The following is a 19112-nucleotide window of genomic DNA, read 5'->3' on the forward strand; positions in this document are numbered from 1 at the left end:
GCAAATGCATTTCATGGGTTCAGTAAAGGACAGAAATGGTATGGCCCTAACACAAGCAGAATATATTTAGAAGAGGTGGCAAGAATACACAGAAGAACTGTACAAAAAACATCTTCACGACCCAGATAATCACAATGGTGTGTTCATTCACCTAGAGCCAGACATTCTGGAATGCGAAGTCAAGCGGGTCTTAGGAAGCTTTTAGAGGACAAAGCTAAAGGAGGTGATGGAATTCCAGTTGAGCTATTTCAAATCCTAAAAGATGATGCTGTGAAAGTGCTGCACTCAATATGCCAGCAAACTTGGAAAATTCAGCAGTGGCCACAGGACTGGAAAAGGTCAGTTTTCATTCCAATCCCTAAGAGAGGCAATGCCAAAGAATGTTCAAACTACTGCACAACTGCACTCATCTCACACACTAGTAAAGTAATGCTCAAAATTCTCCAAGCCAGAATTCAACAACACACGAACTGTGAACTTCCAAATGTTCAAGCTGGATTTAAAAAAGGCAGAAGAACCAGAGATCAAATTGCCAACATCCGCTGGCTCACTGAAAAAGCAAGAGAGTTCCAGAAAAACATCTATTTCTGCTTTATTGACTATGCCAAAACCTTTGACTGTGTGGATCACAATAAACTGTGGAAAATTCTGAAAGAGATGAGAATACCAGACCACCTGACCTGCCTCTTGAGAAACCTATATGCAGGTCAGGAAGCAACAGTTAGAACTGAACATGGAACAACAGACTGGTTCCAAATAGGAAAAGGAGTACATCAAGGCTGTATATTGTCACCCTGCTTATTTAACTTATATGCAGAGTACATCATGAGAAACACTGGACGGGAGGAAGTACAAGCTGGAATCAAGATTGCCCGGAGAAATATCAATAACCTCAGATATGCAGATGACACCACCCTTATGGCAGAAATTGAATAAGAACTAAAGAGCCTCTTGATGAAAGTGAAAGAGGAGAGTAAAAAAGTTGACTTAAAAAGCTCAACATTCAGAAAACGAAGATCATGGCATCTGGTCCCATCACTTCATGGCATATAGATGGAGAAACAGTGGAAACAGTGACCAACTTTATTTTGGGGGCTCCAAAATCACTGCAGATGGTGACTGCAGACATGAAATTAAAAGCCGCTTACTCCTTGGTAGGAAAGTTATGACCAACCTAGACAGCATATTAAAAAGCAGAGACATTACTTCGTCAGCAAAGGTCCGTCTAGTCAACGCTCCGGTTTTTCCAGTAGTCATGTATGGATATGCGGGTTGGATTATAAAGAAAGCTGAGAGCCAAAGAATTGATGCTTTTGAACTGTGGTGTTGAAGAAGACTCTTCAGAGTCCCTTGGACTGCAAGGAGATCCAACCAGTCATCTTAAAGGAAATCAGTCCTGAATATTCATTGGAAGGACTGATACTGAAGCTGGAACTCCAATACTTTGGCCACCTGAAGCGAAGAGTTGACTCAGTTGAAAGAACCTGATGTTGGGAAAGATTGAAGGTGGGAGGAAAAGGGGACGATAGAGGATGAGACTGTTGGATGGGATCACCAACTCAATGGACATGAGTTTGAGTAAACTCAGGGAGTTGATGATGGACATAGAGGCCTGGTGTGCTGCACTGCATGGGGTCACAAAGAGTTGGACACGACTAAGCGACTGAACTGAACTGAATTAACACTACAATCTTTAAATTTAATAAATTTGGCAAATCATTAATTAGCAAGTTGGCATTCAATTAGATAATTTTCTGCTCATTGGTCTACTTCTGGATAGAAGACAGAAGAGTAAAAACCTGCAGAAACCCTGCAGTAATATCAATTTTCAGAAGATGATGGATGAAAAAACATTAGATAGAAGCAATTTGAGAAATAGGAAGAAAGCCAAGCATATTAGGAGGAATGGAATTTCAAGAAAGATGTCAACAGTGTCACCAGCTACCGTGATTTCCAGGAGAAGTAAGGAAGGTCAGGGTACCTATGCAGGCATTGCTTTCAGCAGAGCAATTGACAGTCCCTTTGCACAAAATTATAAGGTGACTATAATTAACTGAATCTAATAACAGCAACATTTTACTCCGCTGAGAGTCCTGAAGAGCAAGGAATCTTGCTCTTTTATTTCTAATTTTATTTCACTTATTTTAGAGTTCTTTCTTTCCAAGTTGTCAAATTTAATAGATAAAAACACGGAATGCCAATTTAAATGCAAATTTCAATATAATGAATAATTTTCAGTGTGAGTATGTCCTAAGCATTGAAGTCTGCCGAATAGGAGCCAGTGCAGGGCATAAAAGCCCTGGCTCTGAAGTTTCTGGGCTCAAGTCCTGGGTCGACACTATGGCTTTGGGCAAGTAACCCAAAATTCGCCTCAGTTAGGGCATGTGAGGATGAGGGTCATAATCATAGTAACAGTCCTAATGGAACTATTGTGAGTTGAAGTCTCTAAGGCGCCTGTTTGCGGGGGGCGGGAGGGGGGGACGTGCCCAGAGATCAACAAACATTTAAGTCCATAAATGGTGGGGCGGGGTTGGGGGAGAAAAGAGAGAAAGGAACGAAGGAGCGAAGGAAGTTTGGAAGGAAGGGAGGAAGGACGGGGTGGGGTAGGAGGTGAATAGCGGGAGGGAGAAAAGGCGGGGTTGATGGAACACTTGCCGCTGGATCTTTCTTGCGAAGAAAAAGTGGGGTTATTGGACCTATGGAGACAGCCTTGCGGCGTCAGCACTCAAGTCTGAATGCGGAGGTGCGATGGCGCCCAACGGGCCACGGCGCTAGGCGCTGGGTGAAAGGTGTGCGTCTGCGCGGCGAACGCCCGGGGGCGCCCGGGCAGGCGGGGCGGGGCGGGCGTGGGGCGGCCCCGGGGCGGCGAGTCCGCCTGCGCGCCTGGACGAGGCGGGCACGAGCGGGCTGAGCGGGGCGCGGGCCGAGCTGCAGGCGAGTAGCGGGCGTGGACCCTGCGCCTCTAGCGCTGCAATGGGACACCTGTGGCTTTGGGGGACCTGCGGCCTCTGGGGGCTGCTCCTGAGCATCGCAGAGCCCCGCGCAGGTAACTCAGTTGGGGCACCAGGGAGGCAAGCAGGAGAGTTTGGTGTAGACGCTCCTGGGGTCCGGGGAGGGGCGGCACCGCCTGGCTCCTGCCTAGGTCAAGGCTGAGGGTGTGCAACTGCATGGCGATCCTGGGGACTAGGTTTAGTAATCCTGGGACGCAGGATTAGCCTGAAACAGACAGACACACGCTTTCACAGAAAAACATACGAAGACAGATTGCTCTTGCCGTCAGAGGTGCTGTTTGAATTTTGGAACCTCACCCCTTCCATCCGTGGTGACTCAGTTGAAAAACAGACTGCAATTTGGCTACGCGTGGGCTTCCCTGTTGCCTCAGACAGTAAATATCCCTCCTGCAATGCGGGAGACCTGGGTCGGAAACATCCCCCGGAAGAGGGCATGGCAACCCACTCCAGTATTCTTGCCTGGAGAATCCCATAGATGGGGGAACCTGGTGGGCTTCAGTGCATGGGGTCGTAGAGTCGGACACGACTGAGCAACTAAAACTTCACCTTTTTCACTTGGCTGGGGGTGGAGGACACAATCCGACCCCTCCCTTCTCCATTTTTGGGTCCCTTCTCCATTAAAGAAGGACAGAGTCTCCCAGTAGGACAGGAATGGGTCTTTGTGGTGGGTGTCAGTCATTTCCAGGGGCAGCTGCCCTGTGCCTTCAACTAATACTCAAGAGAGGGCTGGAACGAGACTTGATAAGATAAGAAACTGGAGTTGGCTGTGGAGATAACGGGGAGGATGAACCTGAGATAGGCGAGGAGCAGCGCGTCTAAGAGATAGGATCCAGCCTGCTCGCTGGAGTTTCCTACTCTTGGCTGTGGACTGCTCCAGTCCACAAATGTGCCTGAAGCAAGAGTAGCCTTGAAACTCTTGACAAAGACAAACGTCAAGGGCAGAGTCATTGGGTCTTGGAGGGGGGAGGCAGTCTTCTTTATGCTGGAGAGCTTTTGCCACTGTAGGTGAAGTCCACACTAAACTTTTCTCAGGCAGGAATGAATTAAATCATAATTTTTAAACTTTTTCTCCGTCGTCCATTTCAAATATCTGTGGCTTTTCTTTATGTCACTTAACTTTTCCCACCTATTCTGAGAATTTGTTACTGTACCGAATAGTTACCTGTACAGTTTAAGCAGAAAATAAATCCCTTAAGCCATCCTGTAACTTTTGAGTTATTTTGAAGCATCAATTCCAGTTCTCCAGAGAAACAGCTCACTCATCCCTATGTTTGCAGAGGCACCTGTCTTGGCCTAGAAGTCCACCTTGCCCCGGGCTTGTCCAGTCTAGCTAATCCGTGTTTGCTCTCCCAGGCACAGCAGGTTCACTCCTCTTTCAAAAAGCCAGTATGACCCCAGGAATGTGGATGAAACGCCCCTTCTTACTCACGTCGCCCCTGTGCTCTCTTCCATCACTCTACTAAGTAGAGCTTTTGGAAAAGTTGGGAATGTCACACAGTTTTCAATGCCCAGGAGCCTAACACGGTTTATTGAATGAATTAGTGACCTTTGCATTGAGAACTCACTATCATCAGAAAGTTTCAGAAATGATCTTCCCTGAAGTCTTAACTCTGTCACAGAAAACAGTTTCTTCTTAAAACACACCATTCCTTTCTGTACCTGGACTATTCTTTCAATTTACCAGGCTATGCATTTCTTAGGGGTTTTGATAATGACCTTATTCTCCACAGAGCTGTTTCTCCAGCCTTGTCTGCTGCTTGTGTGGGCTGATAGCTGTAGTTATGGAACTGACTGCATCTAGCAGGGCACTATAAGCAATTAAGGGTCTAATAAATGTTTAATATGATAGGTACGAATGCTGAAAATGATCATGTATTATTCCTCTTTGTAGCAGGTAAGATAGTGTTCTACATGAAGCCAATGAGTATTAACTAAGTTAAAGACTTAACTCCCTGTCTGGTCATTGGTTAGTAATAGAACCAAAAATAAAACATAAGTGTATTTACTTTCTGTCCTGTAATCTCCGCGATGATTTTCTTACACCATTGTAATTTGTAGCATAACATTTGATGCTGAAATGAAGTACTTGAGGCTTTTACTTCTACTGTACTTTCATATCTTTCAGATGGCTCTAAAATAATTCCCAAAATCACAGAAATAATACCTAAATATGGCAGCATAAATGGAGCAACAAGGCTGACTATCAAAGGAGAAGGTACGGTTGCCTTTTATTTTTCACCAAGGTTGAGGTATTTTGAAGACTTTCACATTTAGAGATTGATTTTTTCCTCTTCTAAATCCACTAGAGTTGCTTCTCTATTTGGCCAGAGTAGGAAAACTCTATCCTCTTTGACACATAATGAAACCCCAGAGAGTCTCTATCAAACTGACCATCTGCATTTGTATTATAATTACTTCTTTAACTCCAGGATCTGGACTATAATGACTGAATTGAAAGGAACATCTTTAACCCAACTCTGCAGTTACCTACTTTGTTCTTCATGGGTCTAATAGCATTTATTTTTATATTAAACAAAACATTTGTGGAGTTCGAAGGAGTAGGATGTTAGTAAGGGTGTATGATGGAGAAGTAGAATGGTTATGAAGAGAAAAAGACAATTGAAAGCAAAGCTTTGGATCCCTTCTTCTGCCATGCAATCATACTTCATCAGAACATGGGTTATATATGACTTTCTCCTTGCCTGGTCTTGGGATGGAAACAAAGTAGGTAATTACCGAATATATTTAATGAGCAACTGTTTCTTGAGTTAAATAGAAATACATGGTTCGTTTAGCCATTCACTCTTTACAATCTAAATGATGGTAGTATTCAGATGGTTATGAATTTTTGAAGGATGGGGAAGAAGGTTTTTAAAGAATATTAATAAAACCTTTTATTTAGTCTTTAAGAAGTGCAGTGGGATTTTTTGGAGTCAGAGAATTAACAAAGCAAGATATTTAATAATTCTTTCTTATATATTGAAGTGTCTTTCAATATTTCTAAGTAAAATTTCTGTAGAATTTTAATCTCTCAATGGTGTACTTGAAATGGTTTGTGCCTCTAAATTGTGAACAGTGTATTTTGGATTAAAGTGTGTGTGTTTTGTTTTTTTTTAAGAGTTAGACACCTGGAGACAATGTGTTTGTTAAGGACTTTTTAAAATGTCTTTATCCATAGCTCCCTTATAGTGTTTATTGATAATATTTGCTTAGATAGTGCTGGATTTTTAACAGACATTTAGATGCCATGAGAGAAGCACCCCAAACAAAACAAAACAATAAAACCGCTCAGGTATTTCCTTCTGCCTCAAAAGTGGGAAGCTGCTAAATTAACACAGGGAGCCCAGCCTGGTGCTCTGTGACTACCCAGAGGGGTAGGATGGGGGTGGGTGAGAGAATTGAGAGGGAGGGATATATGTATGTGTGTGTGTGTATATATATATATGGCTTCCTTTGTACTTCAGTCAGTAAAGAATTTGCCTGTAGTGTAGGAAACCCGGGTTTGATCCCTGGGTTGGGAAGATCCCCTGGAGAAGGAAATGACAACCCACTCCAGTATCCTTGCCTGGAAAATCTCATGGACAGAGGAGCCTGGTGGGCTGCAGTCCATGGGGTCGCAAAGAGTCAGGCGCAACTGAGCGACTAACACTTACTTACTTACATATATATAATTATAATTGATTTGTGGTGTTGCACAGCAGAAACCAACACATTATAAAGCAATTACCTCCCATTAAAAATAAATAAATGAACACCTACACCTTTTCTGTGGGCTTCTCAGATGGTGCTAGTGGTAAAGAACCTGCCTGCCAATGCAGGAGACGTAAGAGTCAGGGTTTTAATCCCCCTGGTTTGGGAAGATCCCCCTGGAGGAGGGCACGGCCACCCACTCCAGTATTCTTGCCTGGAGAATCCCATGGACAGAGGAGCCTGCTGGGCTGTGGTCCACAGGATCACAAAGAGTCAGATGCCCCTGAAGCGGCTTAGGACACACTTTTTCTCATCCAGGAACCATGGCTTGAGTTTAGTTGCATAGACTCAGTTCATCCCTAGTTAGAAATAGGGAAAAACAAAACAAACCATTCCATTCTTAAGGCATTTTGGAGGAACATCCTTATTAATCCAGCTATAACCTTTTCTTTTTGGTAAACTTTATGAGTCTCAAGAGTAGTCCTCTTACTTATGAAGCACAAAATGTCATGATGAATTTATAGTTTCTCTAGTTTTCCCATCAATCTGCATTTCTGGATGCTTCCAGCCAATAATTATAAAATAGTTAAATCCTATTTGAATTGCAGATACATCTGCCTACTCTGATATGTCTTCCCTCTCCTTGCTTTAACCACACACAGTAGGTGACTAAAACTGTGATACCTAATGTCTTTCTCAAAGGTGAGTCTAAATACTGTTTTGGGGCCAATGATATATATAGAATGTGTCTAAGGTAATGATAATGAATTTGCAAAATACACCAGACCTCCAAGGGTACGTGAATGTGGTACTTGAACAAAATTTATTTGGAGCAACTACTTTAACCTGTCAGTGTTGTGTCTGACCCAGACTCCATGTTTAGAATTGAATACAGAGATAATTTATTAATCACAGAACACCTTCTAATGGGATTTTAAATACTCTTATCACCTAAATGTTGGTAATGGCTTTTAAAAACTTGATCACCTAAATGTTGGTCCCGTATAACTTTTAAAATCACATATATATGGAATTTAGAAAGATGGCAATGACGACCCTGTATGCAAGACAGGAAAAAAGACACAGATGTGTATAACAGACTTTTGGACTCAGAGGGAGAGGGAGAGGGTGGGATGATTTGGGAGAATGGCATTCTAACATGTATACTATCATGTAAGAATCGAATCGCCAGTCAATGTCTGACGCAGGATACAGCATGCTTGGGGCTGGTGCATGGGGATGACCCAGAGAGATGTTATGGGGAGGGAGGTGGGAGGGGGGTTCATGTTTGGGAGCGCATGTAAGAATTAACGATTTTAAAATAAAAAAAATAAAATTGATATTAAAAAAATTTTTTGTAGTGGTCACGATGAAAAACTAAAATATAGAAATATTTAACTTGAGTTCTCTGAAAGATCTATTGTTAGTACTTTTTTTGTATCCAAATGGCTTTTGTCTATTTCCACACATAATGAACTTTACAGGTAAAAATTTGCTAGTGTTTTACTTTCTTCTAAAGTCTATCTTCAAGAGTCAAAGTTATGTAGTTTTATAATTATGCTGCCCAAGTAAGTGTTTTGAGCAGTGGCAAAATTGTAGAAATCGTTGTATCTCCTTCTAAGATGGCTGATTTAATGAGGAGTGTTATCATTTTGATAAGTTTCTGGAATGTTTCTAACTTCATTGTGTTTATTTCTTGATATTCATTCCTTGTATTTCTTAATTGTCTTCCTTGATATTTCTCTTTGTTAAAAAAAATCAATTGGAAGGTATAACATTTTACTTTTGTTGTTTTCTAGATATTCCCTTATTACAATGTCTAGCAGGTATATTTTTGTTTAACTGAAGTGGTGAATTATATAAGTTTTATAATATTACGGAAAGCACATAGACTTTAGTCAGGTTCAGCTGGCTTTCAGCTCCACCTTTGCCGCTTCCCACTAGGGGACTGGGGCAAGTTTCTTATCTAAGCCTCAGCTTCCTCATCAATGAAATGGGCTATTAATTCCTGCCTGTTGGGGCCATTGTGAATATTGAAAAGGACGATGTAGCTAAGGCACTGGTATATAATATCTGCTCCATAAATCAGAGCCATTTTATTTTTATTATTCTTTTGCATTTATGTTATAGGGATGGTTTCCTTCTTTAGAAGTTCTCCTCCATCACATTGCATCATTTTTCCCATTGTTTTGAATGTTACAGATTTTAAGTGGGTTTGTACTTTCTCAACCCTGATTTTGTAATTTTTCAAACCAGAGGAATCAAAACAGCCTGCATGGTACATGACAACTGCTGGCTGTGACAGCACGCACATTTTTCATGATAGCACAGGCTGCTATCAGGAGACCCAGGACTGCGTGCCTGGCTAGTCTTGTCTCCAGTTCTTCTGAAAAAAGGGGAAAAAATACATCAACATGTCAAGAATTTCCATCTGAAGCCTCCACCTTTTCTGTTGCCAGGGTACACCCAACCCTTCATGTAATCTTTATGCTTTGGAGTACTTCCAGAGGTATCTTCTTTATACGCAGTGACTTACTTAGAATTAGACTTTTAAATTAGAATTCTTTTTTAAAGCTGATTCTTTACTATTTCCTTTTAACTCTTTGGAAGTAGCTAATAAGTTATAATATATAAAACACATTGAAACAATTCCTAAGCTAGAAACAATATCATCTTTTGTTGGTGTTATTTTTTAGACTTGTATTTGTCATAGAAATGCTGAAAACCATTATCTGCATTACCATATCATTGATGTGACGTGTGCCTAACAGGAAGATAAATACACATATCTCATCCTGAGCCACACCACAAGTAAAACTGTGTTCTTTAGTTAGTGGCCAGCTTCCCATCTGTGTGTTCCAAACTCAATGTGAAGTACAGAGATAAGCAGAAATTGGCAAAAGGAAAAAGTGGCTTTGCAAGTAGTTTGCTCTTCTGTGTTTTCATGTATCCTTTCAAAATTCCATTTGAGCAGTAACTGCCTTCCTAGATTGCAAATTCAATGCGAGTATCTTTCACATGTCAAATTGATATGTTTGTATTTTAGCCTATATGGATGAGTCCTATTTGGTTAAGTTTTAAGCTTAGAAGAATTAAATAAAATTAATTAAATAAAATAAATTTTAAAATAAATTAAATAAAATTAATTTATTAAAATCCCACCCTTTGTTTAGTTTCTGCTTACTTTTTCTACCTATAAAGAAGAGGAGCTAAGAACATAGGTTCTAGAGGAACTTACATTGGATAACTGGGAATAGCTTTGTAATGTGCATTTTTAAATATTATTTTTCTCTGAATATCACAAAGGTGCCAGGCTGGCATCACAGCCGTGGTTCAAATCCTGGCCTCTCACTTATTTGTCCTGTTAGTTTTTTAAAAGGATATTAATATTCACTGATAATAACTATCAATATTTTGTGACTTAAAATATGCATGTATGCATGTTAAGTTGCTTTAGGTGTATTTGACTCTTTGCGACCCTATGGACCATAGCCTGCCAGGCTCATCTGTCCATGGAATTTTCCAGGCAAGAATACTGGAGTGGGTCACCATTTCCTCCTCTAGGGGATCTTCCCAACCCAGGGATCAAACCTGCATCTCTTATGCCTCCTGTGTTGACAGGTGGGTTCTTTACCACTAAAGCCACCTGGGAAGCCTGACTTAAAATATAGTATATATCAACTGAGTATTTATCAATTGAGCTCTTAACCTAGGAGCCAGGCACCATGTTAAGTACTATATAAAAGGCCTCATTTAGTCTTCCTGATAATTCCTGCCAAGTAGATTATTATGGTCATTTTTCTGGTGAAAAATGACTAAGTGAGTTTATGTCTAAAGGTAATGCTCAAGTTCAGACAGCAAGGAATTGCTGAAGCTGGGATTCCAACCCCAGATGTCAGGGTCCAGATGCCCTTTCCTTTAAACAGCACTGTCCCCTAGCATGCAGTGTTCCCACAGCTATAGTTTATGGCTCTGGCACTTGATGAACCTCGACACAGTGACCCAGGGATTGAACCCAGGTCTCCCACACTGTAGGCAGATTCTTCACCATCTGAGCCACCAGGGAAGGCTGCAAACCTGTAGGTCTCAAGTTAATTTCCACTAGACAGAGAGAGCAGAACAACTGGGTTGACTGGATGACTCATTCAGAAGCTTCTCTCGTTGGCTACTTGAGTGCTTGTCCAATGACCTATGGACAGAGGGCCATGGGGAAGGCTATGCATGGGCCAACACTAGGGACCTCTTTTCATCAGCACTGAGCTACCTACTGCTGCTGCTGACTACCTGCCCTGTCAGTAGCAGAGACCAGCACGTAGGACAGTCTCAGTAGGCACCATCCTCAAGAAGTCCACCCAGCCGCTCAGTCATGTCAGCTGCATCTCTCTCCTTCCCTCATGGACAAGCAGAGATTCATTATTCCTGGTACTGACACCCACTCCACAGAAGGCTTTTGCCATCTCTTTCCACAGTGCCTTTGCTGGCCTCATCTTCTGAGAGTATAATTCCGCAAAATACAATGAAATTCCATAAAGAGCCACAATATTTCATAAAATAGGGCCTCAAAACAAGGAACATATTTTATAGTGAACAGTTGTGATACTGGGCACATGACCACGAACCTTGCATCATCCTGAAACAGGTGGCCTAACAGAATGATGGAACAGCCTACAGCTGGCAAGACTAAGAGCCCAGCTTGGGAACAACATCCTGTGAGGTGGGACGCTGTCCGTCATCAGAGCCATAGGCACTGAGCCAGTGGCAGATCCGGACTATTGTTTCCCAACAGATGGATACATGGAGCTGGGAATGAAGGGTTACTCCCTGTCCTTATCGCTTCCAGTAATCAAAAGATTGAATCTGTGCTTTCTGTTCTTGCAATTTTAGGTTCTCCTGGGTTCTGGGTCTGAGTTTCCAGATAGAGGATGCTTCTGGCAGGGATCCCGGTCTGGGTTCCACTGAACTGAAACTACTGCTACTATCCTGTCAGTTTGAATTCAGCAAACATAAGCAGTGGACTGCTAGAGATAGTCAATTCTGGTGATCCTGAAGAGGAAGGGTTGCTTTTTCTTGATACAGAGAAGGAGGAGTGTGTCTGGAATTTGTGGTATTCTTGGGGCGTCTCTTGGCTTCCATGTGCAGTGATAACTGTCAGTAGGCATAGGAGGCAGCCACAACCACACGTAGGGAAGAAAACCAAGGGCTCAGATCCTCAGGATAAAGGTTAGCATCACTCCATTAGCGGAAGTTCTGGCTTATGGGTAGGGAAAGTACAATGGCTGAGAGAGGTCAAATAAGTATCAATTGTAGCCTCACGGCCAACTGGGGAGGCCTGTTGCTTGTCTCATTAACCCTGTTGTGTTAAATCTTTTAGAAAATATTTTATTTATTTATTTGGCTACATTAGGTCTTAATTGCCCCAAGGCAGATGTGATCTTAGTTTCCTGACCAGGGATTGAACCCATGTACCCTGCACTGGATGGTGAATTCTTAACCACTGGATCACCAGGAAAGTCCCTTTATTATATCTTTAGCGGAGCTCTTAGCTGACCACTGTCTGGTAGACTTGAAAATGCATTCTACTTCACACGTAGGTTCTGAGCATATCTGTGGGCTTCCCAGGTGGCACTAGTGGTAAACAACCCACCTACCCATGCAGGAGACACTGGCTCAATCCCTGGGTTGAGAAGGTCCACTGGAGAAGGGCATAGCAGGGCATTCCAGTATTCTTGCCTGGAGAATCCCATGGACAGAGGAGCCTGGCAGGCCATAGTCCATAGGGTTGCCGAGAGTCAGACACAACTGAAGTGACTTAGCATTCATGAGCATATCTGTATGGCACAAGGAGTCAGCTCTATCAGATGCCTTTTTTACTTAGCTGCACATCCTGGTTCCCACCTCTTAGTCTAGCCACAGCTGTGGCAAAACGTTCCCTGTGTACCCTGACTCAATCCATGCTTCCAGGTCTTGCCTACAGGTCCCACAGTGTGTCTTTGTCCCAATGGCTTCTTGGATGCTGTGGCGTTGGAACCTAGGTGGCATATACCTCTGTACAGCCTGAAAGTATGGGAAAAATCATTTCCCCCATGGGGAGCCCTCAGCGAATGGGAGAGAATTTGATGAATATATGCTTCTTCTCATTGACTCTTTGCTTCTGAGAGGCTACTGTGTTTTCCTCAAAAGTCTTTCCCAGCAATACTGAGCCCCAGCTGCCTTCAGTGGAGTCCAGGTTTTCTTCTCTCTCGCCCCAAGGGATCAACTCTCAAACTCTCTACTTGCAAGCCTTACCTCCGATTTTGCTTTATAGGTACTCAAGGTAAAGACCCCATGCCTTATAAAATCCTGTTCACTTTGTCTGCTCTTGCTGTGCCCCTTTGCCTGCTGTTTTCATAGTAGTTATCTCCACCAGAAACAACATCTGGTGGTATATATTTGTATATTGTCTATTTCTTCACCCGTCTCTCCCATTAGTGGGATATAAGCCATTTGATTTCAATGCCTTAACAACACCTGACAGATAATAGATTTGCAAGCATTGCTTTTATGAATTAATTAATTATAGGCTAATTTTTATGTTTTCAAAGAGGATTGCAATCACAGGGGTAAATGTGAAGTAGATTAACGGCTTACATCAATACCCTTCCTTATTCATTTGGTGATTCAATACAAAATGGTAATTGTTAGATCTTTGAAAACAGAGTTCCATTAGTAATAATTGAGTGTTTTTACTCTTCCAGGTTTTGCTCAAGCAAACCAGTTTGACTATGGAGTTGACAATGCAGAATTGGGAAACAGGGTGCAATTAATTTCTTCTTTCCGATCAATTTCTTGTGATGTAGAAAAAGATTCAAGTCATTCAACCCATATTACATGTTATACTAGGTATGTTAGAAAGTGTCTTTAATAACATCATTTTCATCATATCAGAACCATAGTTATACATATTATTTCTATAATAGTTTTATCACTCTGGCAATTGCAATAATATTTTTCTGATTATCAGTTATTATTTTTGACTTCATGGTGTTTAGACTATTTTATATCTTTATTACATTCACTTGTAGTAATTTTTCCACATACTGGCATGATCAAATGTGTTCTATATCCTTTCCCATGTTATTAGAGCTATTATCTAATCATTATTGATCTCTTTTAGAAGATAAATGGCCACTATTAAATTGCAATGATGCTCCTCAAAATATCAAAATTATACCTTCCTGTCTGGTTTGATTAATTTTGTTCAGAATCTTGACATGCTCATTAAGATTAAAGATGATCATTTTGTAGATTGACATTTCAAGTTCTTTACTATCAACTCAAATTGATGTTTGTTATTAGCAACTTAGGAGAAAAATTAATCATTTTAAATGGCCACTTTGAATACTGAGACAGGTAGCCTGTATTCCAGAGCATTCTATCCATATTAGGCTTGTTGACGTTTTGCAGCTTACTTAGGGAGAAGCATGATTAAAACTTTTTAGAAAGCAAGCATAAAATAATTGTACCAATGTGATGTTACAATTTTAAATGATTGTTCTTATTGCTTTACTTCTCAATAACCAGTGCCTTGGTCAGAATAAGCATTTGCCTGAGATCCGTGCTGTGAGAATTTGCAGTACAGAGTTCATGATAGAGAGCATCTTTCCATAATATAGAATTGAACTGAATTGCACAGAAGCACAATTTTGAATTTAATTCTACAACAGCACAGTTGTACAACAGCGACTTAGCATGCATGCACACACATACAACAGTTAGAATTTCAGACACTTTTTTTTTTTTTTTTACCAAAATGACATGTAGTCTGGGGTGGTATTTTTCATGAATGCTATACATTAAATAACAGAATTTTGCATTCCTATGTGTTTTCCATTTGCCTTCCAGAGCAATGCCAGAAGATTCCTACACTGTTAGAGTCAGTGTGGATGGGGTTCCTGTTACAGAAAATAATACCTGCAAAGGTCACGTCAGCAGCCGGGCCTGCATCTTCAGTGTAGGTGGCATTTTCTCTCTGACTTACATATAATTGATCTTGTACTTGGTTTCTTTTAGAACTGGACTTGTATTTTTTAATTTACAAATTGTTATCTATTTCCACATTAAAAAATTTACTAGTATGTAGCTAAGGATAATTTCCAGTTAAATTATCTTCTACAGTAATGAAATCTTATCATTTCCTGTTTTGTTTTTCAAATTAATTTTATTAATGAATTCAGCTTTTTTACTTTCAAATTGTTTTCTTGTTCATACTGTTTTTTCACTTTCTCCATTTCTGCTCTTACATTGATTTCCCTTTTTCTGTTTTCATCAGACTCAGCTTCATTTTATTTTTTTAAATATTTGTTTAGTTGACTACAGTAGGTTTAGTTGCAGCATGTGGGTTTTTTTTTTTTTTAGTTGTGGCATGCAGAATCTTTAGCTGTAATATGAGAACTCTTAGTTGTGGCATGTGCGGTCTAGTTCCCTGACCAGGATTCAAACCCAAGTACCCTGAGTTAGGAGCATGGAGTCTTAGCCACTGGACCACCAGAGAAGTCCCTCATCTTCATTTTAAATGGAAACATAATTATGTTCTCTTTCTTTGTATTTTCTGATGCAGTGAGCGCAAATGTGACTGTATGTAGACTAGAATTATTCAAAATTTAGTTCCCCTAAATACAGATGTTCATAATAATATATTTTCTTCTACAGACCGTCTCATGTAATTTAAAAATTGTATTTATGTTTTAAGTTGTCGATTACTGAGTGCTGTAGCATTCCAATGTAAGACAAAATGCTGAGGAAATTAGTAATGACTTCTGTCCTCAGGAAGTGCCTATGATTCTCAAACATATGATTCCCAAATATCTCTGGCTCACTTTTCTCTTCCTAAATTGGGAGCCATCTTTTGTTTGCCAGAATAAAACACCTAAATGGCCCCAAAGCAACCTCAATTCAACTAATCTCAAATTGGATGTCTAGTATTCCTCCTTAAACTTCAGTTCAGTCGCTCAGTTGTGTCCAACTCTTTGCAACCTCATGGACTGCAGCAGGCCAGGCTTCCCTGTCCATCACCAACTCCTGGAGCTTGCTCAGACTCATGTCCATCAGTGATGCCATCCAACCATCTTATCCTCTGTCATCCCCTTCTCCTCCTGCCCTCAATCTTTCCTAGCATCAGGGTCTTTTCCAATGAGTCAGTTCTTCACATCAGGTGGCCAAGGTATTGGAGCTTCAGCTTTAGCATCAGTCTTTCCAAAGAATATTCAGGACTGATTTCCTTTAGGATTGACTGGCTGGATCTCCTCGCAGTCCAAGGGACTCTCAAGAGTCTTCTCCAACATCACAGTTCAAAATCATCAATTCTTTGGCACTCAGCTTTCTTTATAGTCCAACTCTCACATCCATACATGACTACTAGAAAATTTCTGATATTTATCACACGTCTCAAGCTAGAAGACTGTTACATCCTTAGTGTCTTCCTTGCCTTCCTCTTCAGCTCCAGAGCTATTCAGAAACCGAACCATGATGATCTTACCCTCAACTTAGCTCTGAGGTTCATCGTCCCCTTATCTTCTTTCCTGCTATACCCTTGGTTTTAATTCTGGTCTTGTCATCTCTCACTCACTATCACTGTGGCCTGTTGGCCTCTCCATCCTTTTTGATGGCACCATTCAGATGCTGCATTCAAAACCATGCATATTATTATGTCTTTCCCCCACTCAGTATCTCGCCTTTACCCATTGTTTGTAGGTTTCCTCTATTATTTCATAGTCTGGAACCAATTGTTTCCAGCAGTGTCTCCTAACATCCTCCCTGACCAAGGATCCATAGACCTAGCTCACTTCTGCCTAGCGAGTCCTGCTCTTTGCTCGGGACTCTGAAGACTCCCCTGTGCGGAGCGAAGTGACTCTCCTTGTGTTCCTCAGCTGTACAGTGGCTCAGTGCTATTCAGGGTTCATATACAGGCTTCCTTATTTACTCTGACTTGGTCATAGTGAAACTCTGCCTTAGTTTCTTCATCTTCTATAAAATGGAGATATGTAAAATGGAGATTATCTCATTGCATCATGTAAAATGGAGGATTAAATGATAAGCTGATCAGAAAGAACCAGCACATAGTTATTACTATATAGTGTTTTATCTATATATCCCATTTATTACTAATCCACTGTGCAGTGATTATATTTTAATGTGTTTTTCTGAGCTAGAGGGGTTTGTTCAATGTTTCATCCCTAGAACAAGCATAACATTCAGCACTCAGTAGGAGCACAGGTTATATTTGCTGACTGATGCTTTTCCTCTGATTAAGACAAAAATAAGGGATTTAATGCCATGCAACTGAGTCTTCTTAAATTATTTTTGTCTTTTAATAATTTCAAATTTTAGTGGTATGTGGCCTGAAAAAGTAATACAGACAATTAATTTTTTTATTTAACAAAGTTATAGTTATATATAATGAAAAACTGAACTGGTTCTACAAGGTTAATTAAAAACAAACAGGACCTCCTTGACTACTCACTCCACCTCATGTTCATTCTTCACATTTCCCCCACTTTCAATGACTTTAGTTTTTTACTGTGGTATTTCTATACAAGAAGAATTTTTTATGGTTTTAAAAAAATTGAAAAAATATTTATTTTGGTTTCACTGGGTTTTTGTTGCTGCTCTGGCTTTCTCTAGTTGAGACAAATTGAGGCTACCCTTCATTGCAGTGCACAGGCTTCAGTGATTATGGCATAGCATCTTAGTTGCCTCAAAGCCTGTGGGATTTCCCCAGACCAGGGATCAAACCTGTGTCCCCTGCATTGGCAAACAGATTCTTAACCATTGGGCCACCAGGGAAGTCTGAAGAGTATTACTTTTAATGTATGTAGATTATTTCATTTTCTCCATTGTGATATTTCTAAATAATAAGCTTCTTATTAAGAAATATGTTTATTGCTATTTCTGAGTCTTTAAAGTTTATTATCTACTTTATCTTACAATGGAAGATGAGATTTTAACACCTGTTTTCCTACATCTGTTCACTACTACTGCGTTACACAAGTCCCAAGCTTAGTAGCTTCAAGCAGCAACTGTTCATATTGCTTATGTACTCATGGGTCAGCTGTGTGGTTCTTCTGTTCTAGGCAGAGCTAGACTGATCTCTGCTGCACTTACTCCTGTGTCTGTGGTCAGCTGTGTGTTAGGCAGGAGGCTTTGCCACTCTCAACTGGGTGCTTTGGAGGGCTTCAGCTGGAACAATCCAGCTAATGAGGCTTTGTTCTGTGTAGTGTCTCTGCCCTCCATAAAGTAGCCCAAATTATCAGATACTAGAGGCAGGGATCCCTCAGGAGAGCAGAAGTGTGCAGGGAGCCTTTAAGAGTAGGCTCAAAAATGTCATGCTACCTGTATTATATCCTAGTGGCCAAAGCAGGTTCTAAGGCCAGTCTGTATTCACGTCTCCCACTAAGAAGATCTGTAAAGAGAAATTGCAGGTGAAGATATGGGGAGTGAAAGATGATAGACATGTCTGAAATAAATCTGCTACCCCTTCCCACGTCCAACACACACATCCTCCCACTCCTCCTTTACTTAGATGTGCCCCAGTTTTTAGTTGCTTCCCAGGTGGCGCAGTGATAAAGAATCTGCCTACCAGTGCAGGAGACACAGGATATGCAGGTTTGATGCCTGGGGCAGTTCGTGAAGATCCCCTGGAGTAGTAAATGGCAACTCACGCCAGTGTTCTTGCCTGGAGAATTGCATGGACGCAGGAGCTTGGCGGGCTACAGTCCATGGTGTTGCAAAGAGTCAGACACACACACACCACACACACACACACACACAATCTTTTAGATCAATATTCATAACATCATAACATGGCTCAGTATCATGTAAAATACAATAAAAACATGACAGCAACATCCAGTTGCTTTAAAAGTCTCTACGTCTCTATGGCTCATATGAGCCATGCCGTTGTAGGGCCACCCAAGATGGATGGGTCATGGTGGACAGTTCTGACAAAATGTGGTCCACTGGAGAAGGGAATGGAAAACCACTTCAGTATTCTTGCCTTGTGGACCCCATGAACAGTATGAAAAGGCAAAAAGTTAGGACACTGAAAGATGAATTCCCCAGGTCAGTAGGTGCCCAATATGCTACTGGAAATCAGTGGAGAAAAAACTAGAGAAAGAATGAAGAGACGGAGCCAAAGCAAAAACAACACCCAGTTGTGGATGTGACTGGTGATGGAAATAAAATCTGATGCTATAAAAAGCAGTATTGCATAGGAACCTGGAATGTTAGGTCCATGAATCAAGGCAAATTGGAAGTGGTCAAACAGGAGTTGGCAAGAGTGAACATTGACATTTTAGGAATCAGCAAACTAGAATGGACTGGAATGGGTGAATTTAACTCAGATGCCCATTATATCTACTACTGTGGGCAAGAATC

At 41.0% G+C, this 19112-nt stretch overlaps 1 protein-coding gene across 1 annotated transcript in view; it reads left to right on the forward strand.

Annotated features, from left to right (window-relative positions):
• Nucleotides 2924-19112, forward strand: part of PKHD1L1 (polycystic kidney and hepatic disease 1 (autosomal recessive)-like 1) — a 179905-nt gene continuing 163716 nt past the window's right edge. The window contains exons 1-4 of the mRNA XM_018058351.1: nt 2924-3046; nt 5137-5226; nt 13436-13580; nt 14583-14691. Of these exons, the coding sequence (XP_017913840.1) occupies nt 2974-3046; nt 5137-5226; nt 13436-13580; nt 14583-14691 (417 nt within the window). The 5' untranslated portion in view covers nt 2924-2973. The remainder of the gene's footprint in view (nt 3047-5136; nt 5227-13435; nt 13581-14582; nt 14692-19112) is intronic.

This window comes from Capra hircus, chromosome 14 (assembly GCF_001704415.2).
Source record: "Capra hircus breed San Clemente chromosome 14, ASM170441v1, whole genome shotgun sequence".
Classification (NCBI taxonomy): domain Eukaryota; kingdom Metazoa; phylum Chordata; class Mammalia; order Artiodactyla; family Bovidae; genus Capra; species Capra hircus.